Source organism: Cynocephalus volans, chromosome 5 (genome assembly GCF_027409185.1).
Source record: "Cynocephalus volans isolate mCynVol1 chromosome 5, mCynVol1.pri, whole genome shotgun sequence".
NCBI lineage: Eukaryota > Metazoa > Chordata > Mammalia > Dermoptera > Cynocephalidae > Cynocephalus > Cynocephalus volans.
In genome coordinates, this window is record NC_084464.1 from 54,531,579 (window position 1) to 54,558,009 (window position 26,431).

General features: G+C 50.0%; 1 protein-coding gene across 9 annotated transcripts; it reads left to right on the top strand.

Annotated features, from left to right (window-relative positions):
• Positions 1 to 1,100: 1,100 nt before the first annotated feature.
• Positions 1,101 to 26,431, top strand: TJAP1 (tight junction associated protein 1). 9 transcript variants are annotated; one of them, XM_063096634.1, is made up of 13 exons: positions 1,101 to 1,152; positions 1,652 to 1,747; positions 11,147 to 11,276; positions 18,640 to 18,737; positions 18,985 to 19,018; positions 19,548 to 19,673; positions 21,342 to 21,370; positions 22,132 to 22,293; positions 22,498 to 22,564; positions 22,809 to 22,838; positions 23,622 to 23,729; positions 23,841 to 23,924; positions 24,670 to 26,431. In XM_063096634.1, exons 6-13 carry the CDS (start codon positions 19,575 to 19,577, stop codon positions 25,768 to 25,770), a joined length of 1,680 nt encoding a protein of 559 aa, XP_062952704.1. In that variant the 5' UTR covers positions 1,101 to 1,152; positions 1,652 to 1,747; positions 11,147 to 11,276; positions 18,640 to 18,737; positions 18,985 to 19,018; positions 19,548 to 19,574; the 3' UTR covers positions 25,771 to 26,431. The 9 variants fall into 9 exon arrangements, with proteins under 9 accessions (XP_062952704.1, XP_062952700.1, XP_062952706.1 ...); XM_063096630.1 differs by lacking the exon at positions 11,147 to 11,276; XM_063096636.1 differs by lacking the exon at positions 11,147 to 11,276 and having other exon boundaries at positions 19,551 to 19,673.

Sequence of the window (26,431 nt, forward strand, 5' to 3'; positions counted from 1 at the left end):
TATGCCAGGCATTGTTTTAGACAGTGGGGATACAGTGATGAATGGGAAAAAGTCTCAGACCTCTGAAGTTTACATTATAGCGGGGGAGGTGGTCAATAAACAAAGAAATATTTAATATAATGTCAGATAACGATAAATGCTATGAAAGAAAACATTAAGTAGGGTTAAGGGAGAGTGATTGGGGATGCTGATTTAGATTGAGTGGCCATGAAGTCTTCTCTGAAGTGGTGACATTTGAGCAGAGACACAAGTGAGAGTGAATATCTGGAGGAAGAACATTCCAGGCATAAGGAAGAGTAAACTTAAAGGCCCTGAGGCAGAAATATATTTAGTGCATTGAAGGAACCATGCTATTTATTCATTAAGCATTTATTGTGTGCCAGCCACCTGCTAGGGAATATGAAGATGCAATTAGACATAGTTTTTGCCCTGCAGAAAGAGCAGGGCAAAAGGGACACACATGTAAATAAATAACTATGGCATAGATAGCTACAACAAAGTTATATGCAAGTTGCTAGAGATGTCCAGCAAAAAAGCGCCAAAGGGAAGGTTTTCTGGAGGAGGTGACATTTGAGCTAAGGGTGGAAGAAGGAGTAGGAATTTATCACTCAACGGGAAGAGAGGGGTGGACATTTTAAGGCCTCATGGCCTGAAAACAGTACAATTTGGGAACCCGAAGTCCCTGCGAGAGGTGGAAAATGAGACTGATGAAGGTGGAAGAGGCTGGGTCTTGCGGATCTCCGCGTGCCAAGCTTAAAAGCTGATTTTATTCTTGGACGATGGAGAACCGGACTCTCCCATTATATTTTTGAACTGTGTTTTTGAACCTATTCTCACTTATTCACTTATTTACTTATTCACTTATTTACTTATTCACTTCTTTACTTAGAGTATCAGTCCCACCTCCCCCGCTATTGCTCTATTCCTGATTCCGCCCTCCTTCTGTGGCCAAGCCTTCTATCACTGTTCTTACGAAATACCCGTCTTTCCCCATCACCGGGTGCCGCAGTTCCCCAGACCGAGGCCCCGCCCCTACAGCCCCGCCCCCGATGACGCGCGGCGCCTAGTGCGTGGGGATTCCCGCAGTCTTGGCCACTACCCGGCCTGCCCCGCGGCAAGATGGCGGTCTGAAGGCAGCGGCAGCGGTGGAAAGTTTGTTGTGGGATTGGAGTAGTCGGGCTGGGAGGTTAGAATTGAGGAGGATCGCGGGGACCCTAGCATGGAGTAGGGGCGGAGGAGGAATAAGCTCCGGAGTTGAGAAGAGTGGAATGGAGGAAAGTCGGGGGCGGAGAGAAAAAGAGATGGGGTGGAGGGGAGGGGGCCTAGATCCGGCAGCAGCTCTAGGGAAGGGGTTCGGGGCGGGGAGCTAGAAGTATGTGTCGTGCAGGCCCTGGAGAAGCGGAGTCACGAACTGGAGGAGAATTTCTTAGCCGAGAGTAAAGAAGCGGCCTGTACCAGGCCGGTGGGAGGGGAAAGGGATCTTTCTAGTGGCGGAGGATAGTGTGGAAGAAGGGAAGAGAGATCTGGAGAATGTTGGGCAGGAGAAGGGAATTGCTGAGGAGGAGACTAAAGCCAGTGAAATGACCCTCTTGCAGGCTTAGATCAACCAACCTTTCCACAGCTCCTATAACAGCATCTGCCCCAATTTCAGCTCAAGACTCGGGGGCCCCAGGGACTGGAAGAAATCACAGTGCCTACTTGGAAAGAAGAAAAGATAGCGACTTGCCCCAGCCCAACCCCAGAGCGGGTAAGGTGGCCTCCAGTGACAGGTTTCTGGCTGGCATGCTCCCTGGAAGCACGATGCGTAGGCTTGGAGTGATGCTGAAAATCATTTAATCTGAGAAGGGTGCTCTTCTATAGAGGTAGTTCTTTGCCTGTGGCTCCTAAGTGTTTTGCTTCAGTTGCAGGCTGACTTTTGAGAGTTGCTGTAGAATTGAGCCTTGTGTGCCTTCATCTGTGCAAGCAAACCTGGGCAAGGGCCTAGAGATCATGCTGAAAGCATTTTAACACATTCCTGTAACAAGCAGTTTTTTACATGCTCACTGTTTCTTCTTCAATCTCCCCATCACATCTTCAATTTGGCATCCTGCCTGAAAGTGGAGATTTGTGGGTGACAGATGGTAGGGAGTCATGAGAAATAAAATTTCTGTTAGTGTTCACTGACCATTTAGGTACCTGCTGTCACAAACTCCTGAATTCATTCTTGCTGCATGTCTGTTTTTGCTCTTTTAGTAAGAAGGGCTCATTAGTTTTCCTCTGAGGATGTGGATTTGGGGGGGTGGGGCAGGATGTCAGAGGTGAGGGAAATGCAGATTGGTATCAGGTAGAAGAAACCCAGAGCAGCTTATGGTAAGAGGTGAAGCTGCCTGTATAAAGCCTTGGAAATATTTATCCCCTCACTCTCTATCCCTGAGAACCCTGATATTTGAGAGCTGCTTTAGTTGGACTAGTGCGGTGATGGAAGGAAAGGGTTATGGAACTTGCCCTTTTCTTTTCTGGTGGCTTTCTTCTCTTTATATTCTCCCCATCAAACCAAAATAAATAAATAAATAAATAAATAAATAAATAAATAAATAAATAAAATAAATCAGGTCAGGGCTGGCTGGTTAGCTCAGTTGGTTAGAGTGCCACCTTGTAACACCAAGGTCAAAGGTTCAGTTCCCTCTACTGGCTAACTGCACCCAAAAATCAGTTTTACTACCAGACTAAGCATGGCCTTAGAGACAGTGGAGTTGGTGTGTTGGAGAGAAGGGAAGGGGGCTGGAACCAGAGGGTGTAGTGAATATGGTCCTCATTTCCTTTGGTGCCCTTTGGTTGTGCCCTAGCCAGAGTTGGGAGCAGGCTTCTTATTGAAGCCTGTTTCAGGACAAGCATCTGCTTCATGATTAGTCTGGGAGGTCTGGTTTGATCTAGAACTCCTTATGAACCATCTGCTCCCTGCCCCTACCCCCGCCACCGAAGGCTTACTCCAGACAGAACAAGGCAAATCACTGTTACCAGGCCAGCTTCAATTCCTTCATGTATCTGAAGAACTGATGGTATTTAGCTGTGAGTCCAACCTTCTTCTACTGGGAACAATCTGTGGATGCCCCCTTGGAAATTGTAATCAGCAAGGACAGTGTAGTGAGTACATATAGCAGTTAAGAGCACTGACTCTGGAGCCAGGCTGCCTAGTTCAAATCCTGGCTTTGCCATTTGTATCTCTGTGACTTTTATTAATTGCATAATTCTCTGTGCTCCAGCTTTCTCATCAATCAAATGGGGCTGGTGAGAGTATCTCATAGGGTTGTTGTGAGGGTTAAGTAAGTTAATACATTAATATGCTTAGATCAGTGCCTGACACTCAATAAGTGTTAGTTATGCTAGTCAGATCTCAGCACTAATTTCTGTTTCATGGTTGAACCTGCTGTCTTTTTATGGAGGATCTGTACTGGTTTGGGCTGCTAGCCTGATGTTAGAGAGATGAGTCACAGCTTTTGGATAGAATAGATTTTGTGTGTAGGGAGAATATTCTCATTAAACTATTTAAAGTGATGTTAAGGGCTGACTAGTTAACTCAGTTAGAGCCCGGTGTTAGAACACCAAGGTCAAGGGTTTGGAAACCCATACCAGCCAGCCACATCCCCTGCCCCCCCCCCCACGAAAAAAAACAGTGATTTTTTAAATGCCAGTGATTTCCTGTTTGAAGCTCTGAGGCTGTAGAATTATCTTCCATGCAGTTGACTGATGATAATTATAATAGTGCTTATTGAGCACTTTCTATGTACCTATCATTATTGTAAGTGCTTTTACATGCATTACCTAATTTTTGTAACAACAATATGAAATAGATACTATTATCCCTATTTTACAGATGAGAAAATGAAGGCAAAGACTGCTTAAGGTCAAGGTCAAGGTCACCCAGCTAGTTAGTGGCAGAGCTGGGATTTGAACCTAGGCAGTCTGGCTTCAGCAATTCAGTTTGTTTTTTGTTTTTTGGGGGTTTTTTTGGCGGGACGCAAGGGTGGTGTGGCTGGCTGGTACAGGAATCAAACCCTGGACCTTGGTGTTATCAGCATCAAATTCTAAACAGCCTAGCTAACTGGCCAGCCCTGAAGTTAACTTTTAAATATGCCTAGTGGCAATTTGTGTCTCTTGTTTGTTTGATTGTATACTGGTTCTTGTTTGTTTGTCATGATGGTTAGATGTAAAATTTTTAGTAAAATTTTGTAGTAAAAATTTTTTTTGGTTATTTGAAAATTTTTTAAGGGGTTGAGCCTTCTTTCTCACATCAAGCCTTCTTCCTCTCAGAAATAATAACTGGTAAAGGGACTGTGGTGAGGGAGACTTGTGCCATGTTAGCCAAATCTGGGCTCTCTTCATGATGGGTGCCTGCCCTTTGGAAAACCTTGGGCCTGGGTTGGGTGAGGAGACTGACATTAGGATCCACTCTAAGCATACCTTAAAGGTCTCTCTGTGTGTGTGTATGTGTATGTGTGTTAATGTAGATGTAAATATAAGGCTTATTTCTGACTTTTGATCACTGACACGAGCAGTTGAAGTAGCCATAGTATTAAATTCACAGAGAGTCTGGATGTATTCTTTCTTTTAAAAATAGCGAGTGGCAAACTACACAGAAAAAAAAAAAGCTGACATTTTTAAACAGCTCCCTCCCCTCAGCTTGAGGGGAAAATGGAAAATAAATGTGTTTCTGCTGAAGCCTGCTTTGTCTGAGGAAGCGCTGGCTGAGTGCTCTTTCCCTTTAGCCAGGCAGGAGGCCCACGTGCAGCCTTCGGGTAGACAAGTTCCAAGGTGTGCCCAAGGTTTGATTGACTGGCTTTCTTTTGCCCTGTATTTAAGACTCACTCTTCCCCTCCTTCTGAGTCATGTTCTATCTATTTAACACACCCTCAGGACCCATTTTGTTCTTCAACAAATGACTCTCAACCCTGTCATCAGAGTAGGCACACGCCTGGTGTTAACCGGATTTCAGGGGAATTGGGGGCTCAGGACTTTGGGCTTTCCCTGGGAACCCTGATCCAGCCATGTGGTGAATTTTTCTATTTGTTATGGCACATGTGATTTTGAGAGGTAGACATCATCTGTCAGTCTTGCTCCCCTCCTCCATTAACTTAGGAGCCACATATCTCAGGATAATGTATTTTATCTTGATTCGTGCTACAGTCAGCATGCTGAAACGTGTTACTGCCATAGAGTACACCTTTGTGTTCTGGTATAAGTCCTCAGACTTTCTGGATTCAGGTCACATTTTAACAGATGATTGAATTGCAGGGTGTAGGCTGATGGATTTTGAGCCGATTCTCCCTCTTTACTGTTTTGTTTTTGTTGTTGTGTAAATCACTTTCTTGTCATAATGCCCCTTATTCAGGTATTATCTTTGAATCCAGTCCCTTTACTTACTTCTCACTACCATATTTTGAGTGCCAAAGACCTCTGGGTAAATCCAGCGTTCATTTTTCACCTGGGCTCAGCCTCATAACATCTCTCTGAACTTATTATTTCTATCCTCTGGGCCTTTGCACACACTGGTGTGGAATACATTTCCTGACCTCTTCCCCCTCCTCCCTTTCCTTTCTGTCTTTCAGGTCTCAGTTTAAATGTCACTTCCTTTAGGACCCTACTCTCCTTTAGTGACGTTCTTTTGTGCTTGCTTCTAACACTTAAGCTGTATCATAATTGCCTATTTATTTGTCTGAGTCTCACAAGACTGTAAGTACCCTGAGAACAGGGACTGTGTCTTATCACTGTTGTATCTCTAGCATTTAGGAGAGTGCCGGGCAAGTAACAGGTGCTTTTGCAGTGCACGTAGAATGAATGAAGTGGGGTGTGCAGTCTCTCTTCACTCCAATCTGTCTTCCATAGTGCTGTCAAAATTACTTTCCTCTGAAAAACTCTTCCCTTATAAATATCATGGGTTCTTTCTTATTTAAGTCAAAGTCCCCACTCTTTAGTTTGGCATGCAAAAAGGCTCTTTATACTCTGGCCCAAACCCAACCTTTTAGCCTGAGTTGCTGCCACTTCACCTCATCTGTCCTGTGCTTCATTGCTCCTACATTTTTCACTGCTCCCGAACCTGTTAGGGCCATTCATTTACTTTATTCTTCTTTGCCTGTGCGCTTCGTTCAGTCCATAATGCTCACCTCTGTCTCTGAAACTGCTCATGTTCTAAGACCCAGCTCCTCTGTCACCTCCAGTGAGAAGCCTTCCCTGCTTTCCTTTTCTCCTCTTGGCTCCCCGCAGCACTTTGTTTGAACCTCTGTTCTGGCACTACCCTGTTGTGTGGTGAGTTTCCTGCTTGTCTGTCTCTTTCACTGGGCTGACTTCCTGTAGAGGAGGGATGCTCCCTGGTCTTGGGGGTCTGGGGGGGTGGGATTGATGGTAGTGGTGAGGGGAACGTGATAGAGTCTGATTTTGTAGCTAGCCAAACTCTGTCACTTACGAGCTGTGTAACTTTGGGCACATTTCTTAACCAGTGGGTTTTTTGGTTTCGTCCCCTATGAAATGAGGGTGACATTATCTTTTTTGCAGGACTATTGAGCTTTAGAGATAATGAGTTCAGAGCATGTAAAATGGTACCCAGCATATTAAGAACACTTGGTAAATATTTGTTGAATGAACGAATCCCATTTTGGAAAACTCTGTGGATAAGAAAAGGCACTGTTTTCTTCAAGCTAGAATAAGCCTTTTGATTTCTGCCAGTTAACCAGTAGCATTTTTGAGGTGGGAGTAAAATTGAGAGTCTCCTTTCTTGTGATGAAGCCATGAAAATGATGAGATTGGGGACATCGTCCCTGAGCAGCCTGTGCAAAATAATGTTGTTGATGCTTCTCCTCATCTCTTGTGTTGTGAGTACTGCTTGCATGGGTCATGATATGCTGGCCTTTTCCAGTCCTGGTGAGGTTGGCGGTGGGAGCAGGTAGATGGTGGATTTGCAAGGTAATTAAGGATGTGATAGACAGAAGGCTTTATGTAGTGGAAAACTTTATGCAGTGTTTCAGGATCCGTGTTCCTGTTATTTTATGGACTGAAAAATGTTGGGTGAATCTGCTAGTACACTTCCAGGCATCGAGGAAGCCAGACTTCTTGGCCCCAGTTTTGTTAGGGGTTTGTTGGTCTTTATGTCATAGAACAGGCTTAACTCAGATGCTCCTCAGAAATGGGGCTGGTAGCTGAGTGTCATGATCTGTACTTTGCCATTTTGTTTCTAATGTTTGTTGATGGGGGTAGTCCTTAGGGAACCAGCTCCCAACAAACACTAAAGGAATTTGTTTCCAGAAGTTTAGACGTCCTAATTGTATAATGCCAAGTGGTACTCCAGTGTGAGCTTACCATCCGATGAGGAAGATACATCTGAGTTCTCTAGAGGTGGCCTTTATGTCTGGTCCTTAAACCCCTGCCCCAGCCAGGCTCTCACTTCTATGCTCTCAAAGCACTCACAACACTGCAGTGTAAGCAGCTGCTAACGTGTCTCTCCCCCACTAGAGATAAGGTCTTCTGTCTCTGAAGCTTCTTAGGGGCAGGGTCTTTTACTCAAGGCTGTGCATTTAGGCCTTACGTAGTAAGTGCTGAGCAATCCTGGTTACTCCGTGACCCAACCCAGTCCTTCCTCACTGGTATTAAAGCAGATGGGATCTATCTGGGAAAACCTTTTGAGCTCTTACAAAGGAAAGTCCTGCATAAACAAAAGTTGATAGAGTTAACAACAGCATTACTAATTATTTTCCAGCATTGAATTCTTGTGGCTAAATGATCTTCCAGGTGCTTGGCTTCAGCTGTCTCCATTTTTAGCCTTTTAATATTCTAGTAACAGGTCCCTAAGCCAGAAAGAAGGGGTTAAAAGAGGAGGTGAAGTACACACCAGTAGCTTTTCTTGCTTAATTAGCATCTCCTGAAAAATCTTTGGCTGCTAGCCTCCTGTTTCTTATTCTTTATGCTCCTTTCAGTTCCGTATATAACCTGCTTGCTATTTCTGGTTGTATCGCTAGTCCCATCTGGGTGTGCTCCTTGTTCACAGCCACGGTTTACTACAATCTTGTTAATGCCCAGATGAATCAAAAGGATGAAACCAATAGCAAAAAGTGGCATGAAGGAGTTTTCCCTAGCTCTACCCCTTGTCCCTTGGTGTAGGAGTGTGCATTGCATTGTGGCATATCTTTGCTAATGGCATCTTGGTGGGAGTGATAGACTGCATTGTATGTCAAGCAGATTTGAGAGGAGGTTGGGTGAGTCAGCTGGACTGGATTGTGTTCTGTACCTTAGGCTTCAAAGGGTCTGAGTCTCCTGGACTGCCATGAGTAGAAAGGTGGGACCTCTTCTTTGTTAGGTACTATCTTGTAAGGGCCAACTGTCTGTTAGATGACATTTAGAATCTATAAAAGAATATAAATTCACACACACACATACACACACACACACACAAACCGGGGGGGGGGGGGGGAAGAAGATATAACAACCACAATTATTTGAAGTTGATACAACAAGCAAACAGAAAGGACATTGTTGGGGGGGAGGGGGGGAGGGAGAAGGGAGGGAGGTTTTGGTGATGGGGAGCAATAATCAGCTACAATGTATATCGACAAAATAAAATTAAAAAAAAAAAAAAAAAAAAAAAAAGAATCTATAAAAGATATGCCCTCCTCCACCTTTGTGAGGAGCTCTGTGTTCTCACAGTGAACTGTGGTAGGGAACTTGACACACTGCCCTGAGGGGAGGGTCTGCCTCCTGGGAAGTTATCTTAGACCCCAAAACTCTGTACTTCCATTCAGCTAACGAACAGGATAGAACTCTGTGCTTATCATTTTGGGTACTGAGCAGTGGCCTCTTCATTCCTTCACAGGTAAGCAAAGTAGGGAATTCAATCTCAGAAGCCTTTGAGGGTCTTAAATATCAGGGCAGAATTGTCCTGGTTTTCCTGTGGCTCCCTGGAGAAAGGAGTTTTCCATGCTTTGCACTGGAATTAGAAAAGGGAACTGGGTTCTGTCTCAGTTGTGCTTGTGGTCTTGGACAAGTCACTTGTCCTCTCTGAACCTCAAAATGGGAGAACTCCACCTGTTCTTTGTGTCTCACTAGACTGTAAGGATCAAAGGAAATATAGGGGAAGGGAACCGCTCCTGGGACAGTAAAGCACAATGTATATGGAGGGGTTTTGTCTGTTTGTCTAGGAACTGTTGATTTTCATCATAAACATAACCTATGTCCCTTGTATAAAATACCATAGAGAAAAGTATACAAAATAAAAAGTAAAAAGACCCTCCCTTCCTGCTTCCACTGCTCCTGTCTAACCCCTTTCTCCAAAGATAGTTAACCACTATTCACCATTTATCATGTATCCTAATCATTTTTATGTACTTTTAGACATTCCTTAACATGTTATCACCTTTTAAAAAAAAACCCTCAATAATAATGCATACTGTTCTTCAACTTGTTCTGTTCATTTAACAAGTGACCCAAGAGTAGAATAGTCCCTGTTGGAGCCAGTGAGGAGCCAGTTGAGATAGCCTCCTTCCCAACTTGGGTTTCTCTGGGGCTGGCTCCCTAGGAGGGCTGGAGAAACTTTCCTAGAGGTTCTTGCCACAGCAGGCACCCTGGCTGTCTCTGAAGGATTGTTTTTATTCCAAGATGAAATTTCCTGGTAGGAGTGCACTGGAGTGGGAATCAGGATGGATGTAAGCGCAATGTGGGCATCACCACTCACATCTCACATTATGTTTCTCCCCTTTACTCGTTCCACCTTTGTCTGGGAAAAAAGAAAAATGATCTGATTTTTCAACTCCTATTTCAGTGCAGTGAGAGTTCCTGATTTCTGAAACCTTGGATTAGCCAAATTACTCACTGCTCTTATCTTCTGAAAGCATGCCAGACCCAGCTGGTGTTTTTTAAGTTTTCTTGTGGTGAGGATTCTGGAGGTTGCCTGTCAGTGGCCGTGCTCTCCCACCAGTCTAGGGACGAGGTCATGGCCTATAGGAAGAGTTGTCTTTCTCTACTGGACGGTTGTCTCATCTTCTTGGTCAGGCCTTGGCCTTTTTAAGCTCTGGGGCTGTAGTCAGAACTATACGGGGAGCCCAGTGAGTAAGCAGGTGGGAAGCCTATTGGAGGCTTTTCCTGTCTTCATGAATCTTACCCCTCAGCTTGGGAGAAGGCCAGGCCCACCTGGGAGGCCAGGGTGGTGACTGTTCTACCCTCTTTGCCCCTGAGTCATCACACAGCCTGCAGGGCTTCCCAGAACAGGAGACAGAACCCCTCTCCTTTCTTCCCTGCCAACATCTTGCCCTCTGTTAAGCATCAGAGGGTATAGGTGCTGTAGCTTTCCTGTCCTGCTGCCCTACGGGACACATCTAGTGGGGTCTCTGGGACTCCACTGCTGTGGCATTTGTCTTGTGATCTCTAAGCTGGATTGTGTCACTTTCCCCAGGGTGGTTCTGGAGACTTCAGGAAAGAGTTGCTCTGATGGGAAAACTAGCCTTTGTGGACATTGCTCATTCTAAGAGGGTGAAATAGTTCCTGTTGGAGTCTGGGGTGCCTAGATACAGCCTTCATCCTTGCTTTGCTGGTTCTTCTGGGGCTGGCTCCCTGCGAAGCACCATCCCCCCAGCCCTAGAGAAACTGTAAGACAGCAGTGTGCCACCCTTCCCTTGACTGGCCGAGCTCTAGGCCAGGTCATACACTGCCCCATTGTACTGTGCTTTCCGATGCAGCTCTTGTCACAGCCTGTAATCCCTGGGCTGGTTTTCTCCCAGCCCCTTTCCTCGGAGCCTGTGGGAGGTAGTGGGATGGACTCTGCTGGCACAGGCACAGGATGGGTGGCAGCTGCAGCTGTGGGTGGCTTTGTTTTTACAGCCTAGCTTTCAGAGCCCTGGTGCAGCCTGGCAGCAATTTTTAGGGAATAGGGGAGACAGAAGAGCTATGCCCCCTTACACAACAGCTGTCTTCTTTGTGACCAACCAGAGAGCCACATTGCTTGGGATCAGTGAGCTGGACTCATTGGTTGGCAGGGGGAGTGTTCTGCTTCCACCTGGCATGATTTCTGGATGGGAGAAAGCCCCTGAGGGTCTAGTGGTAAGTCAGAAAGTGCTGCCCCTGTCAGGAGAGTGCAGTGTGTACCCTCAGCCATCCTACAGCTTGGTATTCCTCTGCTCTCTCTTTGCAGCTCCGGAGTTGGGCTGCTCACAAACCAAGCTGTCTGTTTGTATGGAGTGCCAGGAGGGCGTCTGCCATGAGTCTGTCGCTAACTGCACTAACCAGGAGAGCTGGCTGGTTGGGGAGAAGACACTAACCCTGTGAGTCTGACTTTGGCCAGCTAACCTGCCCTTGGATACCACCAGCAGTGTCCCTGTCCTCCATTCCTTCCCAGACTGGCTGCCATGTCCTCTTAGCTTACATTATGCCATCTCCTCTGCCCTCTAGTCCTTAACACTGGATTCCCTTCGTTTTCCCAAACTCCTTGCTGTGGGTTGGGATGTGCCTCCTTCACAGCCAGGAGAGGAGAGAGGGAGATTTCCTATGCCCGGCCACCTGCCCATCTGCCAGCCTGCTACTGGACTCCACTGTCCCTCCCCGCACCCGCATCACCTTCCCCTCAGTCAGCACCACGCTCCTTAGTTCTCTCTTAAAACAGAATTGGTTGGAGTTTCTGTTTAATCTGTGCTTTTAGCACCACAAAGTTTGAAATATCCCTCAGTTACCATGCTGCTGCTGCCTCTCAAGTCTCAGGGACAGATGGAGCCAGAATGGGAAGGGACTTTCTTCTAAACCGGATAGTTTCCTCCCTTTATCAAGAGGGGAAGGTTAGTGTCCCCGTTATTCTCACCCCAGGACAGAGAAGTTAGGATCAGTTGGGGAAGTTGAAGAAAACCTTGGACCAGCTCTGAGGAATTCCCTGGGCAGAGGAGTGAAGCTACTTAAGCTGAAGGCTGGAGCCCAGAACTAGATACCCATCTGAGACATAGCTCCAGTTGGTAACCGTTGCTCTGGGAGGTGGACTGGGTGGAGTTTGGACCCCCACCCCCTTCCACGTCTGGAGCTTCAGGTGGACTTTAGCCGAGAAGAGCTGGGAAGAGCACCTCAGCCAGAGAGGGGACAGCACCTGACTTTGGACTCCATGTTGAGCCCAGAAAAGGTTGTGGCTTCAGATCGGGAGACTGGTGAGTGCAGCCTGGCATGGAGAAGCTCCCACCCAACTCCCTTCTTTCTCCAGGCTTGGGAAGGAGAAGGGGGTTCTGAAGGTAACAGGAAGGTTGATTGCCAAGTGCTTCCTGGTGTTCTGCACAGGTTACTCTTTAGACAGACTCTCTGTGTCTCCAGCTTCTGGAAGCAGTGCAATCTTGGGTAGGCTAGACAGGGGGAACCTGAGACGTGAGGCCCTCCACATGGATTCCGTCCCCCTTGGGGTGGGAGGGGAAAGCGGGGACCTGACTAATAGGATGGGTTGTCTGTGTGTAAATGTGAGAGGGTGTAGGTAGGTGCTGCAGGGATGTTTAGGGACCCTGAATATGGAGTTAGCAAGCTGCATGGTTTTTTGGCTTGGCTGTGACCAGGAGAGCAAAAGGGGCCTAGAGTTGAGGTCTGGTTTAGGGCCAGTTCTTCACTTTGCCCTTCTGTAGGAGAGGGCATGGGGTCTAATACCAATGCTGGCTGTGAACCTGGGGACGTTTTGGCCCTCCGTTTACTGGGGGGAAGGGTTGGTGTGCTTGGCTCATCATCAGTAGTCTTCAGCCCCTTTGTTCCTGTCAAGTGCTTGCTTGGATGAGAGGCCAGGTGGATAGACTTGAGGTATTTGCTCAGGTGGAGAGCCAGGTAAGCTCTCACAGGTCACCAGCACTAGTTCTGAGTCCTTAGGATTACTCTGGGGCAGAAAAACTACTACCCTTTTTTGGCTTTCAAAACCCTGTCAATCTCTTCAGTTTAGAGTAGGCTGGGGGCCAGGTCAGGGCTGCAGGCAACTTGTCCCAAGAGGGTGAGGTTGTACTTGCCCAGGAGGGTGGCAAGCATTGCTGTTGGATGGAGCAGCAGGGCTGGTCCAGGCACAGACTGGCATCTTCCAGCCTAGTCATCGGCCCAGAGCCGAACCTCTGCCCGGGCCCCACCCCATGAGCTGTTGGCCGCCTGCCTGCCACGCGCCCAGGATTGCTGAGGGCTTTGCTCATGTGTCTCAGGAACAGCTGCATGCCGGAAACTGGGGGCTGGTGGCAAGCAGGAGGCGCATCCAGGGGACGGTATGGGGGAGGCTGAACCCAGCTTTGGTAGGACCTGCGCATGGTGCTGGGGGACTGTTCTGCTGATCATGGGCAGTTGAAGTGGAGAGAGGCTGTGCAGGGGGTGGGGATCTTCACAGGCAGTCCCCAGGGCCACTGGGTCACTTGGTTACAGGGCTGGCCCTTGCAGGGTGATGGTTTGTATTTCTTAGACTTCAGTTGGAGGCAGAGCCTGGATTTCAGAGGCTTGAGAAGCAGCCAGACTTGTGTGGCACGAGTGTCACCTACCCCTAGTGGGGCACAGCTTCCCATAGGCTTGCAGAGTCAGATATTCTACATCCACAGCTTATAGCTCAGGACAGTTTCTGAGGGGGAGGCCCCCGCCCCTGTGTGATCAGACATTCATGGTTTTTTTGGGGTTTTTTTGTTTTTTATTTTCACTAAAAGATGACCAGTAGGGGATCTTAACTCTTGACTTGGTGTTGTCAGCACCACGCTCTCCCAAGTGAGCTAACCAGCCATCCCTATATAGGGGTCCGAACCTTTGGCCTTGGTGTTATCAGCAACACACTCTCCTAAGTGAGCCACGGGCTGGCCCTAGACATTCGTGTTTTAGTGGTTGATTAGGGGCTTTAGGAAGGGCTTGTATTTATTTTTATTATTTATTTATATCCTGCTGAGTTCCAAGGGAATTAAGGCAGGATACAACACAGATGGTGTATTCTGAAACAGGGCTGGGTTTTCCTTTCATTTTAAAAGCAGTAGTGATTACTAACTTCCTTTTGACTTTCCGTGGGTGAATTATGAAGAAGAGCTTTAGTGATTTTTGTGGTGAAGTGTGGGCCCTCCCTGATTCAGAAGATTGGCTTCATTGACCCCACAAGGTCCTTTACTTGCTTGATTCATTGACAGCTGAGAGCAGAAAGGCTTATCAGTAGGTTCAGAAATACTCTGAGCCTGGATAAACTGTTGGCACCATAATTTCTTAAAGGGGACATTGGTGATGGTAGTGGGGAGACAGTCGGTCTCTCTAGGGCAGGGTAGGGCAGCTGACCCAGGGTCAGTAGAGGTGTGGAGTGAGATAGTAGTGCAGAACTTGGGGAGCTGGAGGAGACATCCAGTGGGAGAACGCTGAAATTGGAAAAGCCAAAGAGCCACATCAGTTTTCAATCCTGTCTCCCTCTCCTGGGCCAGTGTTGAGGAGGTGGCATCAGCCCTTAGCAGTGAGAAAGCTGGAAGCTTACACTTGCCTTTCTTTCCTTCACCTTTGACTTTGCCTGGGCCTTGCACAGACTCCCAGAAGGGAGGGCAGAAGGAAATGGGGGGACATCTTTGGGCTTGAACCTTCTTGCTGTTGCCTCCTGTGGGTGTTTGCTGGGTGTAGTAGTAAGGATAATGGTCTGGAGAGAGTCCGGATCCTGAAGAGATTTTTCTCTTATCCCACTCCATCTCCAGCAGCAGTGATCTCTGACCACCGTGGAAGCCCCTAGTCATATAAACATACCCACAAGAGGGAGCAGTTATGAGTCCCATCTCCTGGTTAAAGAGGGATGTTTGGCAAATTTTTTGTCCTTTAATTAGAGGCCACTGCTCAGCCAGCTTCTGGTGCAGATTGTGCCTTACATCTGTCTGTGTCTGCACTCTACTCAGCTGTTCAGTGGGTTCACAGTGCAGCTTCACTGAGCGTGCGGAGTCCTATTTCTAATGAAAATAGACTTTGTTCTCTGAAAGCAGCTAATCGTGCCCCATGGGCTGTAATCAGGGAGCAGGTATTTAATACAGGGCAGGCGGCAACAGGCGGCCTGCACTGACTAGCAGATTGCAACACGGCAGTTAGGAAGCTGTCACCACCACCCCCTCCCCGCCCCAGCAGATAGGAGGTAGAGTCTTTCCTCTGAACTGATTTTGAGTAAGTGAAGAGTGAATGCTATGTAGCAGAGGAAGGAGGCGGGGTTAGGTGCAATCGGTGCAGTAGGGGTGAGGAAAGCCCCTTTCCCTTCTCATTTCACCTTCACGGGATGGGGAGGGGTTGCTGCTGAGCCATTGTCTCCCTCAACAGTGCTTGCAGGTCCAGCCTGAGGATTCCAAGCCAGGCTGGGTTAGCCAGAGGTTTTAACCTAGACCTCAGCCTTTCTCCCAGGGCACAGTTATTCTTATAGCACAGAGCCAGCACATGAACTGGTAGCCCCACATCCTGAGTCATTTGCCCCCAATTCCTCGAGGCTCAGGTAGTTTGGGATAGGGGTGGGAGTGGGATTCTTCCCTTTTCCTGGAGCCAGCTCAGCATCCAGAGGCCAGGAGGACTCAGAGGCTGTCCTTGGCTGCCACTTGCTCATCATGGCCCATGTCCCATTCTGAGTTGTTCAGCTGCTTTCCCTGGGGACCTCCTCTTCTGCGCATGGGATTGGGAGTCTTCCTTGGCCTGAAACACTCCAAGGCAACCTGGGTGAAGGAGATGTGGCCAGTGGAGGCTGCACCTGGTAGCTAACTCTTTTGGAGGGACTGCTCCTGTGCCTTCTAACTCACCTCTTTTTTGTTCTCCCAGCATGTGGCCTGAGTGTCCAGTTACTTCTCATGTTGTTTTGAGAAACAACTGCAACTTGCATTGCTCTTCTCCCTGCGTCTGTCCTTCCCTCCCTATAGCACTTATAGTCAAGGACAGTGGGCTGCCAGCTCCATTGTGGATGCTGGATCTGGGCCACTTGGCAGATTTCAGGAGTTGGAGCTAGGGCCTCAGTATCCTGACACGCCCTGTCATTTATGGACATGGGGCAGGAAGTGACACTGATCTCCCTCATGGACTTGTGTTGGGGAATACTGCAGGCTTATGGTGGATTGTCTCTCCAGCTGGCATTGCCTTCTGTTTCCCTAGTTGGAAGTGGTTTCCCCTCCCTGTGACTCTGACTTGTTTGAACAGAGTAGGCTCTGGCTGGGAGAGAATAACCTCCATCACCACCACCCCCATCCCCAGAGAGTCCATATCTGCATTTACTACACATCTCACTGCTAGCCACATCCACACTGTCCTCCCTGCTCAGCAGGCCAGATTATCTCTGGCCATGGAAACCCTGGGAATAAATGCAAGAGCACTTCAGAAAGTTCGTGGAAAAATAGAATTGGAAGATAATACAAATCCTTCCATGGACTTTTTGAGACTTAAAGTTAGGGTAAGGCAGGATAGCTGTAGGATGTGTGGCAACTTAGAGCTAGGGCTGCGGGGCACAAAGTGAGGCAGCTCCCCTTACAGGTAGAATTACTTGTTACCTGAGCATGTCACTGTCCTCCCTGCTGCCCACCGCTCATACAGGTTTCCTGGTATCTAGAGGACAGTGTGGGCTTTGGCGGGAATAGAGATAGGGAAGTAAAGAGGCTGAGAATAGAGGAAGGGGCACACAGAGGGATTTGCAGAAAGAATGGGGTTACTCAGCCGACTGGGGAGCAGATGGGGAATGGAGCAGGGACCTGGTTTCTCTGGAGAAAAAGGGAAAAAGCAGAGGCCAACTCTTTGGAGCTGTCCCTTGATTTTGTAGAAGCTCTTAACTGTCTGTATCTCTTACTCCTTTGTCTCTGGCCCTACCTTGTTTTCTAGCTCATATGCACCACTACACATACACCCCCTGAGTATCAGAATCCTGATACCCAGGCTGGTGTGGGACTTTCTGGGCCTCTCCCTCAGGACATAGGAGCCCCCACCCTGGGGCCCTCTGGAGGGGCAGCCCCAGGGAAGCTGTGGGGTGACTTGTTTGCTCCCCACACCCCAGGAATGTGTTGTCCTTTCAGGCCCGCCCAGATTCCTATGCAGGGAGTCAGCCCTACACAGCATGCTGCTTGTGCCCTGTGGGGACACGTTCTGCCTCCAATCAAAGGGCTAGAGGCTGGCAGCTCCTGCTTGTGCTGCCACACCCCGGCTCCCCCCAGAACTCCAAGCCAGGGACCAGGCTGCCCAGACAGAGGAAGGAGACCACTCCTGCTTCCCTGCCCTCCCTCCCCCTTCACCACTCTCCCTGCCCCAGGCCCTGCTGGAATGTGACAGGAGTCATGGCCAGGGCATGTCCCGACAGTAGGAACACATGCTTTATCCCGCAAGGCTTCCCTCAGCCTCCAGCTCTGTTTAGGTTGGTGGGGGCGGGACGAGATTGTTTTTTATGCCCAGAAGGCCACCTAAGGTTACTGCCTCCATTGATCACTGTGGTGGCTGCTGCCCCCGTGCTGCAGCCCAACTTATTACAGGTTGGGCCTGGGGAGGGGGTACAGGCAGATCTTGGAACCCCAAGAACCTGGATGGGGCCTCACAGGTCACTCAGTCCAGCCACCTCTGTGTAGATGAAGAACAGGCTTATCCAGTGAGGAAGAGAGTTACCCAGGGCCCCACAGTGTGTCAGAAACAGTGCTGAGCCAGGAACCTGGGTCTCTCAACTCTCTAGACTTGGGAGTTTTCTTTTGGTGGCCGACCGGTATGGGGATTTGAACACTATATTACAACACCATGTTCTTTTTTTTTTTGTCGTTTTTTCGTGACTGGCACTCAGCCAGTGAGTGCACCGGTCAGTCCTATATAGGATCCGAACCCGCGGCGGGAGCGTCAAGTGAGCTAAGCAGCCAGCCCCAGACCTGGGTTTTCTATACCAGTGTTTCTCAGCCTGGGCACTATTGATGTTTTGTGTTGATAATTCTCTGTTGTGGGGCTGACCTGTGCATTGTAAGAGAGTTAACAGCATCCCTGGCCTCTACCCACTAGATGCCAGTAGCACCCCTCCCTCCCAGGTTTTGACAACCAAAAATGTCTCCAGACATTTGCCAGACATCCCTCAGGCCAGAGGGGTGGGTAAAATTGTCCTGGGTGAGAACCATTGCTCTAAATTGCTGTCTTTTCAGATTTTTCTCTCCTGGACCTACTCTTCCCCCCCCCCCCCCCTTGCAAAGTCTATTGACCACCATTGTACACAGTTGTCGTCTTTCATCTCCTTGTAGTAACACTGCTAGGAGCTCACTTTCCAGCATCTTCTTTGCCCATCTTCTTGCATCTCTACTAGGCTTTTTCCTGGTGTTCTCATTTGCAGTCTATATTCCCCAAATCTCTTAGTTGTTTCCAGACTCTGAGAAGCCCGGGAGATGAACAGGACAGATGTGGGGTAGGGATAGGGACAAGATAGAAGCAAACCTGTTCCAGAATTGGGCATGTGGTAAGCTGAGACCATGAACACGTGCACAGACACAGTATGTCTCATCTGGGCCTGTAACAGTGCTGTCATGGAGAAAGGCAGGAACCCAGCACTTCCAGTCATCTCCCGCCTCCACCATTTCCCCCTCAGGCCCCCTGTTCCATGGCCTTCCTGCCTGGCTCTCCCTTGGGGGCCTTCTAGGTCCTGGCCTAGGCACACAGGCCTGTGGCACTGACAGACAGGCAGCTGACAACTGGTTTCCATTTTCTTCCCTTCTCTGGTTTCAGGAGCTGTTGGCTAGAGGAAGTGGAGGAGCTGTGGGATGCGGAGAGCCAAGGGCTGATTCCCGGACAGCGGAACAGAGAGAGCTGCCGACAAACAGACGGTATGTCCCTGACGAAGCCTGTGCCCTCCACTTGGCTGTCTTCTGGGGAGGCTGGAAGGTGAGGGGGCAGGCAGGTGTCTTCCCTTGGTGGGGGCTGGTGAAAAGAGAGTGGTGGAGGCCAGAGACCTCTCTTGAGCTTGCAGACTGCCACTGAGGAGCCTGGGTTGGGAGAACATCCTCAAACCCTTATTTATTCACTTTTTAAACCCTTATGTTTTGGTTACAGTTTCGTTTGTTTGTTTTGCAGCTGGCCAGTACAGGGATCCGAACCCTTCACCTTGGTATTGTAATACAATTTTTTTAAAAGCTGACGTTTATTATATATTTCCTAAGTGCCAGGCACTATTCTTAGTGCTTTATATAATCTTCACAACAACCCTTAAAATTGGTGCTATTCTTATCCCTAAATTAGAGTTGAGAAAACTAATATATAGAGAGCAGTTTTTCCCTCTGAGGCCCTCCAAGCTCACAAAGGAGAGTGATGGGCTGCTTTTTAGACATCCTTCCTCACTCTTAGAGCATAGTCCACTCTTGCTGGTGCTCAGGCCCTAGGCCCTGCCTTTCCCACCCTTCTGTTCCCCATCAGATTCATGTCCCACCCTCTGGCACTCCCCTAACCCACGGGGACTGAAACACCAATGTCAAACACCAATGTCCAGTCCTTCTCATGACCCCAGCAAGGACCCAGGCCTGTCTGCCTATGTGGTGGCTCCTACATATATTCCCTTTGACCATGCTTTTTTTTTTTTCCTCAGTCCAGAGGCCCCTTGATCACATCTCTGAGCCTCCTCCTTCCTTGTTTCCCCTCAGCAGGTGGAGGAGCCCTTACCTCCCAGAATGACCAGCACAGCCCCTGCTAAGAAACCCTACCGTAAGGCACCACCAGAGCATCGGGAGCTGCGGCTGGAAATTCCTGGATCCAGGCTCGAGCAGAAGGTCAGCAAACTGGTACCCCAGCCCTGGCTGGCAGAGGCAGGTTGCTGGAGGCAGGGTGTCTGGCTGACTTCTCCCACCTGAGCTCTGGTTCCAAGGTGGGGTGAGAGCATGGCATTGCCAATACAGGCCTGGGGTCTTCTAGCTGTAACAGTGCTGGCTGGGGCAATGGTGGCTCATGGTGGACTATCTGTGAGTATATGTCACATGTCAAGGAACCCCAGAGTCTTTGTAGCTCAGCCAAGATGATCCCATAGAGTATTGTTCTTTCCACAAGAGGCAGCCCACCAGACTGAGAGGTCCTAACCGCTGGTGGCTGGAACCCTGGTCCTCCACAGTGGAGGAGAGCCATTCAACCTGTGGCCCCTTTGGGGCTATTAGGAGGCAGTGCTCCAGCTACTTTCCACCAGACCAGCTGCTCTTCATTGTCCCCAGGAAGTCCAGCCCTTCCTCCAGTTTTGCTTCCTTTGGCTAACGTGTTAAATACGTATTCCTGCCAGGAACTGAGTTAGGTCCAGGCTCTGCTCTTAGTAGGCCTACAGTCAACTGCAAAATATACTCCAAGTTGGCTGTCCCCCCTCATGAAGCTTACTAACGAGTGTTGCAGTTGTTTACATGCCTTGCTACCATGTCTCCACCCTGTTGCAGTGCATGGAGCTTATTTAAAGAACTTGAGAGACAATCAGCAGATGCTGAGCATCAGGTGTACCATGGCCTACTTTGATCAGATTCAGTACTGAAATGCCATGACTTGTTCATTTCAGTTCAAGGAATGTTAAATAAAAATGCGAGTTACTGTGCTAGGTGCTACCCAGTAGGCAGTCCCTGATTTTTTAAATGAGGGAATTAAGGTTCAGTGAGGTTAAGGTCATATAGCCAGTATGAGGTGGAACAGGGTCAAATGAAAGTTGTCAGTGGCTGCAAAGTCCATGATCTGGGCCACCCACCTCATCTTTCTGCTGATGATTATAGTTCAGTAGTCAGCTCCATTTGGAGTAGGCCCCTTGATGTTTCCCTCTTGCTATAACGTGCCTGCTCTGCTTTGTGGTTGGCTGAGCTGTGACTCTTGGGCCATGACCAACATAGGGATTTGGGGAGGATGGAGCAGGAGATTAAAAGGAAGACTAGACACTTTACTCCTCAGTCAGGAATAGCCCAAAGGCTTTCCTTCACCCATGTACTTGTTCCTCCCAAGCCTCTGTAAGGTCCTTATTCTGCCCGTGTCTTCCCCCCAAGGGGCCAAGAGAGCTTTGTGAGAGCTCAGAACTCTTCTATAGCTCAGCTTGACTTCTTCACTTCTCTGGAAGGTTTCTGCCACACCTGTGTGGAGACAGGGTCCACGAGGAGCCCAGTGAACAGCCGAGAGGCTCTGTTTATCCCTGGGGAGAGGTAGCTTGAGTATCAGGACCCATTTGGAAAGTGGCTTTAGAAGTAAGGGTGAGGGTTGGAAGGGGTTGTTGAATCTTCTGGTTGGCATGGGAGAGGGTAATCTAGGCTTATCCGGGCATTACTGGATTGCTTCCATCTCTAGAGGGCCCTGAATCCCTCTTTTGCTGTGAGAGTCTTTGGGCTTCGGACATGGCCCTTTCTAGGGCTGTTTGGAGGGTGGGCCAATTAGGAGGCCAGTGGTCCAAAGTTGAGCCTTATACTTCTGGGTTTTTTTTTGCCTAGGAGCCTCTGACTGATGCAGAAAGGATGAAGTGAGTATCTGCTGCCTGAGATACTGCCCTGCCTCAACTTTGTTCCTCTTAGCTGCAGGCTAGGTTGTTGGTACAATTGGGCTTTTCCTTGGATTTGGTACAGGTAAAGGTTGGGATGGAGGGTTTTAGGGACTCTGGGAGGAGGCTTCCTATTGTGGATAGTTTTTCTGGAAAAGGGTGTTTTGTTGTTCCATGGGCTCCAAGAGAACCTGGAATCAGGAGATGGATGGCTCTGAGGGGCCTGCTCTTGCCAAGGAGCCCTTCACAGCTCTTGGCTCCAGAGAAAACAGAGCAGCCCCCCTGTGCCAGCTGCCTCTCTGCAGACCTGTCAGCTCTGTGAGAACTCTGGAGAGGAGGGCAGTGCTGGGCTGGATTTCCAAGAGATTAATAATGGAGAAGCCCGATTGTGCAGCACAGAAACCGGAGCTGGGGGCTTGGTGGCTGGCTGGCTTGGGCTGTAATCAGAGACAGGCTGGGAGCTGTACCCCTCCTCCCATTTCTGTCTTGTCATTATTCTCCAGTAGTGGGGGGATGTGGGACTCCCCTACCATCCCTCTGCCACCCTCCAACCCAGGCTGTGTTCTCAGGGCCAGCAGGCTTATGGGATATGTTGCCCTAGATTCAGGCCAAGTCTCCATGAATCTCCCTGCCCCCAGTTGCCTGTTCTTATGTCATCCTTTCTTCCTGAGCCCAGCCTGAAGCTCCAGAGCTGGCCTTTCTATCTCTGATGCCCCTCTGCCCTTGTCCCCCAACCCTGCCAGGCTCTTGCAGCAGGAGAATGAAGAGCTTCGCCGGCGCCTGGCCTCGGCCACCAGACGCACAGAGGCCCTGGAGCGTGAGCTGGAAATTGGGCAGGACTGCCTGGAGCTGGAGCTGGGCCAGAGCCGCGAGGAGCTGGACAAGTTTAAGGACAAGTTCCGCAGGTGTGGGAATGAGGGGCCAGACGCATGCATCTTCCCATTCATAGGAGGGTAGCTGGAAGAAGCTTCAGAGATCATCTGATTCTGGTTCGAAAACTGAGGTTCTGGGAGGAGAGTGACTTGCCCAGGATCCCATATTGAGGAGGAGCTGAGCAGGGCCTGAAGAACAGGATCTTGACCCAAGGTTCTGCCTGTACCTCTCTATAGGCTTCAGAACAGCTACACGGCTTCACAGCGGACCAACCAGGAGCTGGAGGACAAGCTGCACACACTGGTAATCTGTTCAGGAGAGCAGTTTGGCTGGTACTGTGCTCACAGCATAGCAGGGCACTGGGACTTGCCCAGGGAATGCCATTCTGCCCTGGGGCTTGGGGAAGAGATGGGTGGATGGGGCAGTTGTGGGGAGGGGACCACAGTGTGCTGTGCAAGTCAGGACTGTCTTAATGCTCACACTGTTTTTCTTCTCTCCTCGTCTTCCTCCTCATGCTGCCACCGTTGCTGCTGCACTCTCCTCTCAGGCCTCTCTTAGCCACAGCTGGATTTTTGCAGTTGCGTCTGAGTTTGTGTGTTTTCTCCCCTGCCCTGGTCTCCTCCTCAGCTGAGATCCAGGATTGCGGGGCCCTAGCTATTTCCCTCTGCCCCTCAAGTACACCCACTCCTTTCCTCTTCAATGTGGGCGGCCTGTTCAGTAGTCAGTGCCTCCCTCCTGGGAGAGAGCTGGGGAGCCTACTCTTGCCTCCAGCAGAGGTGCTGATCTATGTCACTACTGAACACTCAGAGCTTCTCAGCTGCCGTGGCAGCAAGCCCAAGCTATTTGGGAGGAAGGGAGGCTATAGATGCAGTCCATGAGCTGAAGATCAGAAGGCTACTTCTGAGCCTGTGGCTCCCTCCATGCTCAACTAGATAATCTCACAGGCGCCCTGAGCTGCCACCCAGCCCCACTCTCTCCCCTCTCTTCCTAGCCCTATCCCGAAATCAGCTGCACATGTAGGCTTCAGCTCCCTGGTTTCCAGTTCTTGCCTCTGAGGTACCAGCTGCCTTGCCTAGTACTGGAGCCCCTTAAACTTCTTCAGGGACAGGCCACTCTTATACTGCCTCTGTCCTGGGCCCAGGTGGCAGGCAGTAGGTCATGCTCAGAAAGCCCCCACCCCATAGCCAGCCAGAGAGCAGGAGAGGTGCCCAATCTCCTCTGTTTGTCCGTCATTTGTCTGCTCTGTGTGCATTGGCTGCCCTAGCACCTGTGGCCTCCTATGTGTGGGCTGGGAGGAGGTGAAGGGAGAGGAAGGGCTGGCTGGGGTATGGGCTGGGTTTACCACAAGTCTGTGCCTCAGATCCAGAAGGCTGAGATGGACAGGAAGACACTGGACTGGGAGATCGTGGAGCTGACCAACAAGCTGCTGGATGCCAAGAACACCATCAACAAGCTGGAGGAGCTCAATGTATGTTCTTCATGTGCTGGGGGCCTTCCTCACCAGTGGCCAGCTTTGTCCTTGCCCAGCCCTGCTCTTGGGCAGGGCTGGCTGGGCTCTGAAGCAGGTTTCTGTCTGTAGGAGCGGTACCGGCTGGACTGCAACCTGGCTGTGCAGCTCCTTCAGTGCAACAAGTCCCACTTCCGTAACCACAAGTTCGCTGATGTGAGTAGATCACATTCCTCCCTCCCCCCAATACCATCCCAGCCTTTGTGCGACTCCTCTAACTCCAGTTTCTGCACCTCCCTCCCTCCTCGTGCCTTTACCTCCCCCTTTCCACTTTGCCTTCCTCTGTGTCACCTCTCAAGCCAGTCAACTCTGCCACTGGTTGGTGTCCTGTGTGCTGTCAAGGCCCCATCACTAGTGCTGGGGGGCTAGTCCTAATGCTGTTCTGTTACAGAGATGGGGGAGAGGGATTCAATTTTAGGATCCCGTGCAGGAAGAGGGGGGTAGCCAGAGCTGTCGGCTGTAAGAGTATTGGAAGAGTATTAGGCGTTATTCCAAGGGGCAAACTCTATAGACCCCAGAGCCTCAGGTCCAAGGTTGATGTAGCCTATGGAAGTAGAAGTATTTCTAAGGGCGCTGGTCAGTACAGATTCTCCAAACTTAGTCCAGTTTGGGCAGAAGCCACTGCCGAGGTGGGGAGATAGAAGGTTGAGAGCATGCAGTCTTCAGCAGCACAGTTGGGTTCAGATCTTGGCTATGTTAATAAAAAAAGTTATCTTACCCCTACTGAGCCTGTTTATCTGCGAAATGACGTTATTCATTAGCATGGTGTGAGAACAGGCGATAGCATAGTGATGAACACACAGTGTTAGTTGTACATGGAAGCCATTAGTTTTGCCATAAGGAAAGCTAACTTCAGTCAGGATCATTCATGTCTCTCTTCCCTTCTCCTCCTTTATCCCAGCTGCCCTGTGAGCTACAGGACATGGTTCAGAAACATCTGCACAGTGATCCAGAGGCTGCCAGCCCAGGTCCTGCTTCCAGCCTGGCCCCAGGGGCTGTGGTGCCTACCTCGGTCATTGCTCGGGTGTTGGAGAAGCCAGAGTCTCTAATGCTCAATTCAGCCCAGTCAGGCAGTGCTGGTCGTCCCTTGGCTGAGGATGTCTTTGTGCATGTGGACATGAGTGGGGGTGCCCCAGATGACCCCACCAGTTCCCCGGTCCCTGGCAGCCCCACCCCCCAACCCAATGGGGAGTGCCACTCTCTGGGTACTGCAGGGGGCTCCCCAGAAGAGGAGCTGCCTCTGCCAGCCTTTGAGAAGCTGAACCCCTACCCCACCCCGTCTCCACCACACTCACTGTACCCTGGCCGCAAGGTAATAGAGTTCTCTGAGGATAAGGTTCGTATCCCCCGCAACAGCCCCCTGCCCAACTGCACTTACGCTACGCGCCAGGCCATTTCACTGAGCCTGGTGGAAGAGGGGAGTGAGCGGACCCGCCCCAGCCCAGTGCCCAGCAGCCCTGCCTCAGCCCAGGCCTCACCCCACCACCAGCCCCACCCCACCCTCCCATCACTCAGTGCCCCAGCCAGCTCCACCAGCTCTGAAGAGGACCTGCTTGCTAGCTGGCAGCGGGCATTTGTGGACCGCACCCCACCACCTGCCACCCTGACCCAGCGCACAGCCTTTGGACGTGATGCCCTCCCTGAGCTACAGCGCCATTTTGCCCTTAGCCCCACTGAGAGAGATGAGGTGGTTCAGGCACCTTCTTCCCCACCTGATGAGAGTGGGCTTTTGCTACCAACAGAACCTGACTTGGGCTTTCCCAGGGAAGAGGAAGAGGAAGAGCTGAACCTACCCACCAGCCCTGAGGAAGAGCGCCAGAGCCTGCTGCCCAGTAATAGTGGCACAGAGGAGGGGCCTGGCTCTTCCCACACTGAGGGTAGGGTCTGGCCACTCCCCAGCTCCAGCCGTCCCCAGCGCAGCCCCAAGAGGATGGGGGTGCACCACCTGCACCGCAAGGACAGCCTGACCCAAGCCCAGGAGCAGGGCAACCTGCTCAACTAGGGCCCCTGCTTGCCTTCCTGCCACTGCAGCTCAGGGTTCCCAGGCCAAGATCTTGAACTCCTCTCTCCAGACCTGAATAGCTCTGTTCCCTGTGTGGGTGGGGACAGGTGGTGGGCCAAGCCAGGACTTTCAGCTGCATTGATTGTGAATGGCACCAGTTTGCCTCATGGTTTTTTCCTTTTTGGAATATTTATTCTCCAAAAGTTACATGCGGTTGGGTCTCAAGCCCTTTCCTCCAATCAGCCCAGCCCAGATCAGGCTGTTCTGGGGAGCTGAGAGATTTATCAGTGTTCATCATTTTCCTTTCATATTTACGGGTTTTGTTTTTTTGGGGGGTGGGTTAGGGCTTTCTTTGGGGTTATTAACCTTTAATTTCTGTTTTCTGCCTGTTTTCCTCTCCCCTAAATTATCTGCATGAGCTGTTGTCCTCAAGGGGCCTGGCACAGCTGGCCCTCGGGGGTGAGGGAGAGGACTGACTCAGGGCTCCACTCAGACATTTCCTCCCTCCCTCTGGAAGGGAGGGTGGGGTTCAGGGCATCAAGCTGGGCTCTGGGTGAGCTCTGGCCCCCCTCTCAACCTTGGCTCTAGACTGTTACTCCCAGCTTTGGGAAATTTTCTCATTGACGACTATTTTAAAATCAAATAAAGCTATTTTACTGGT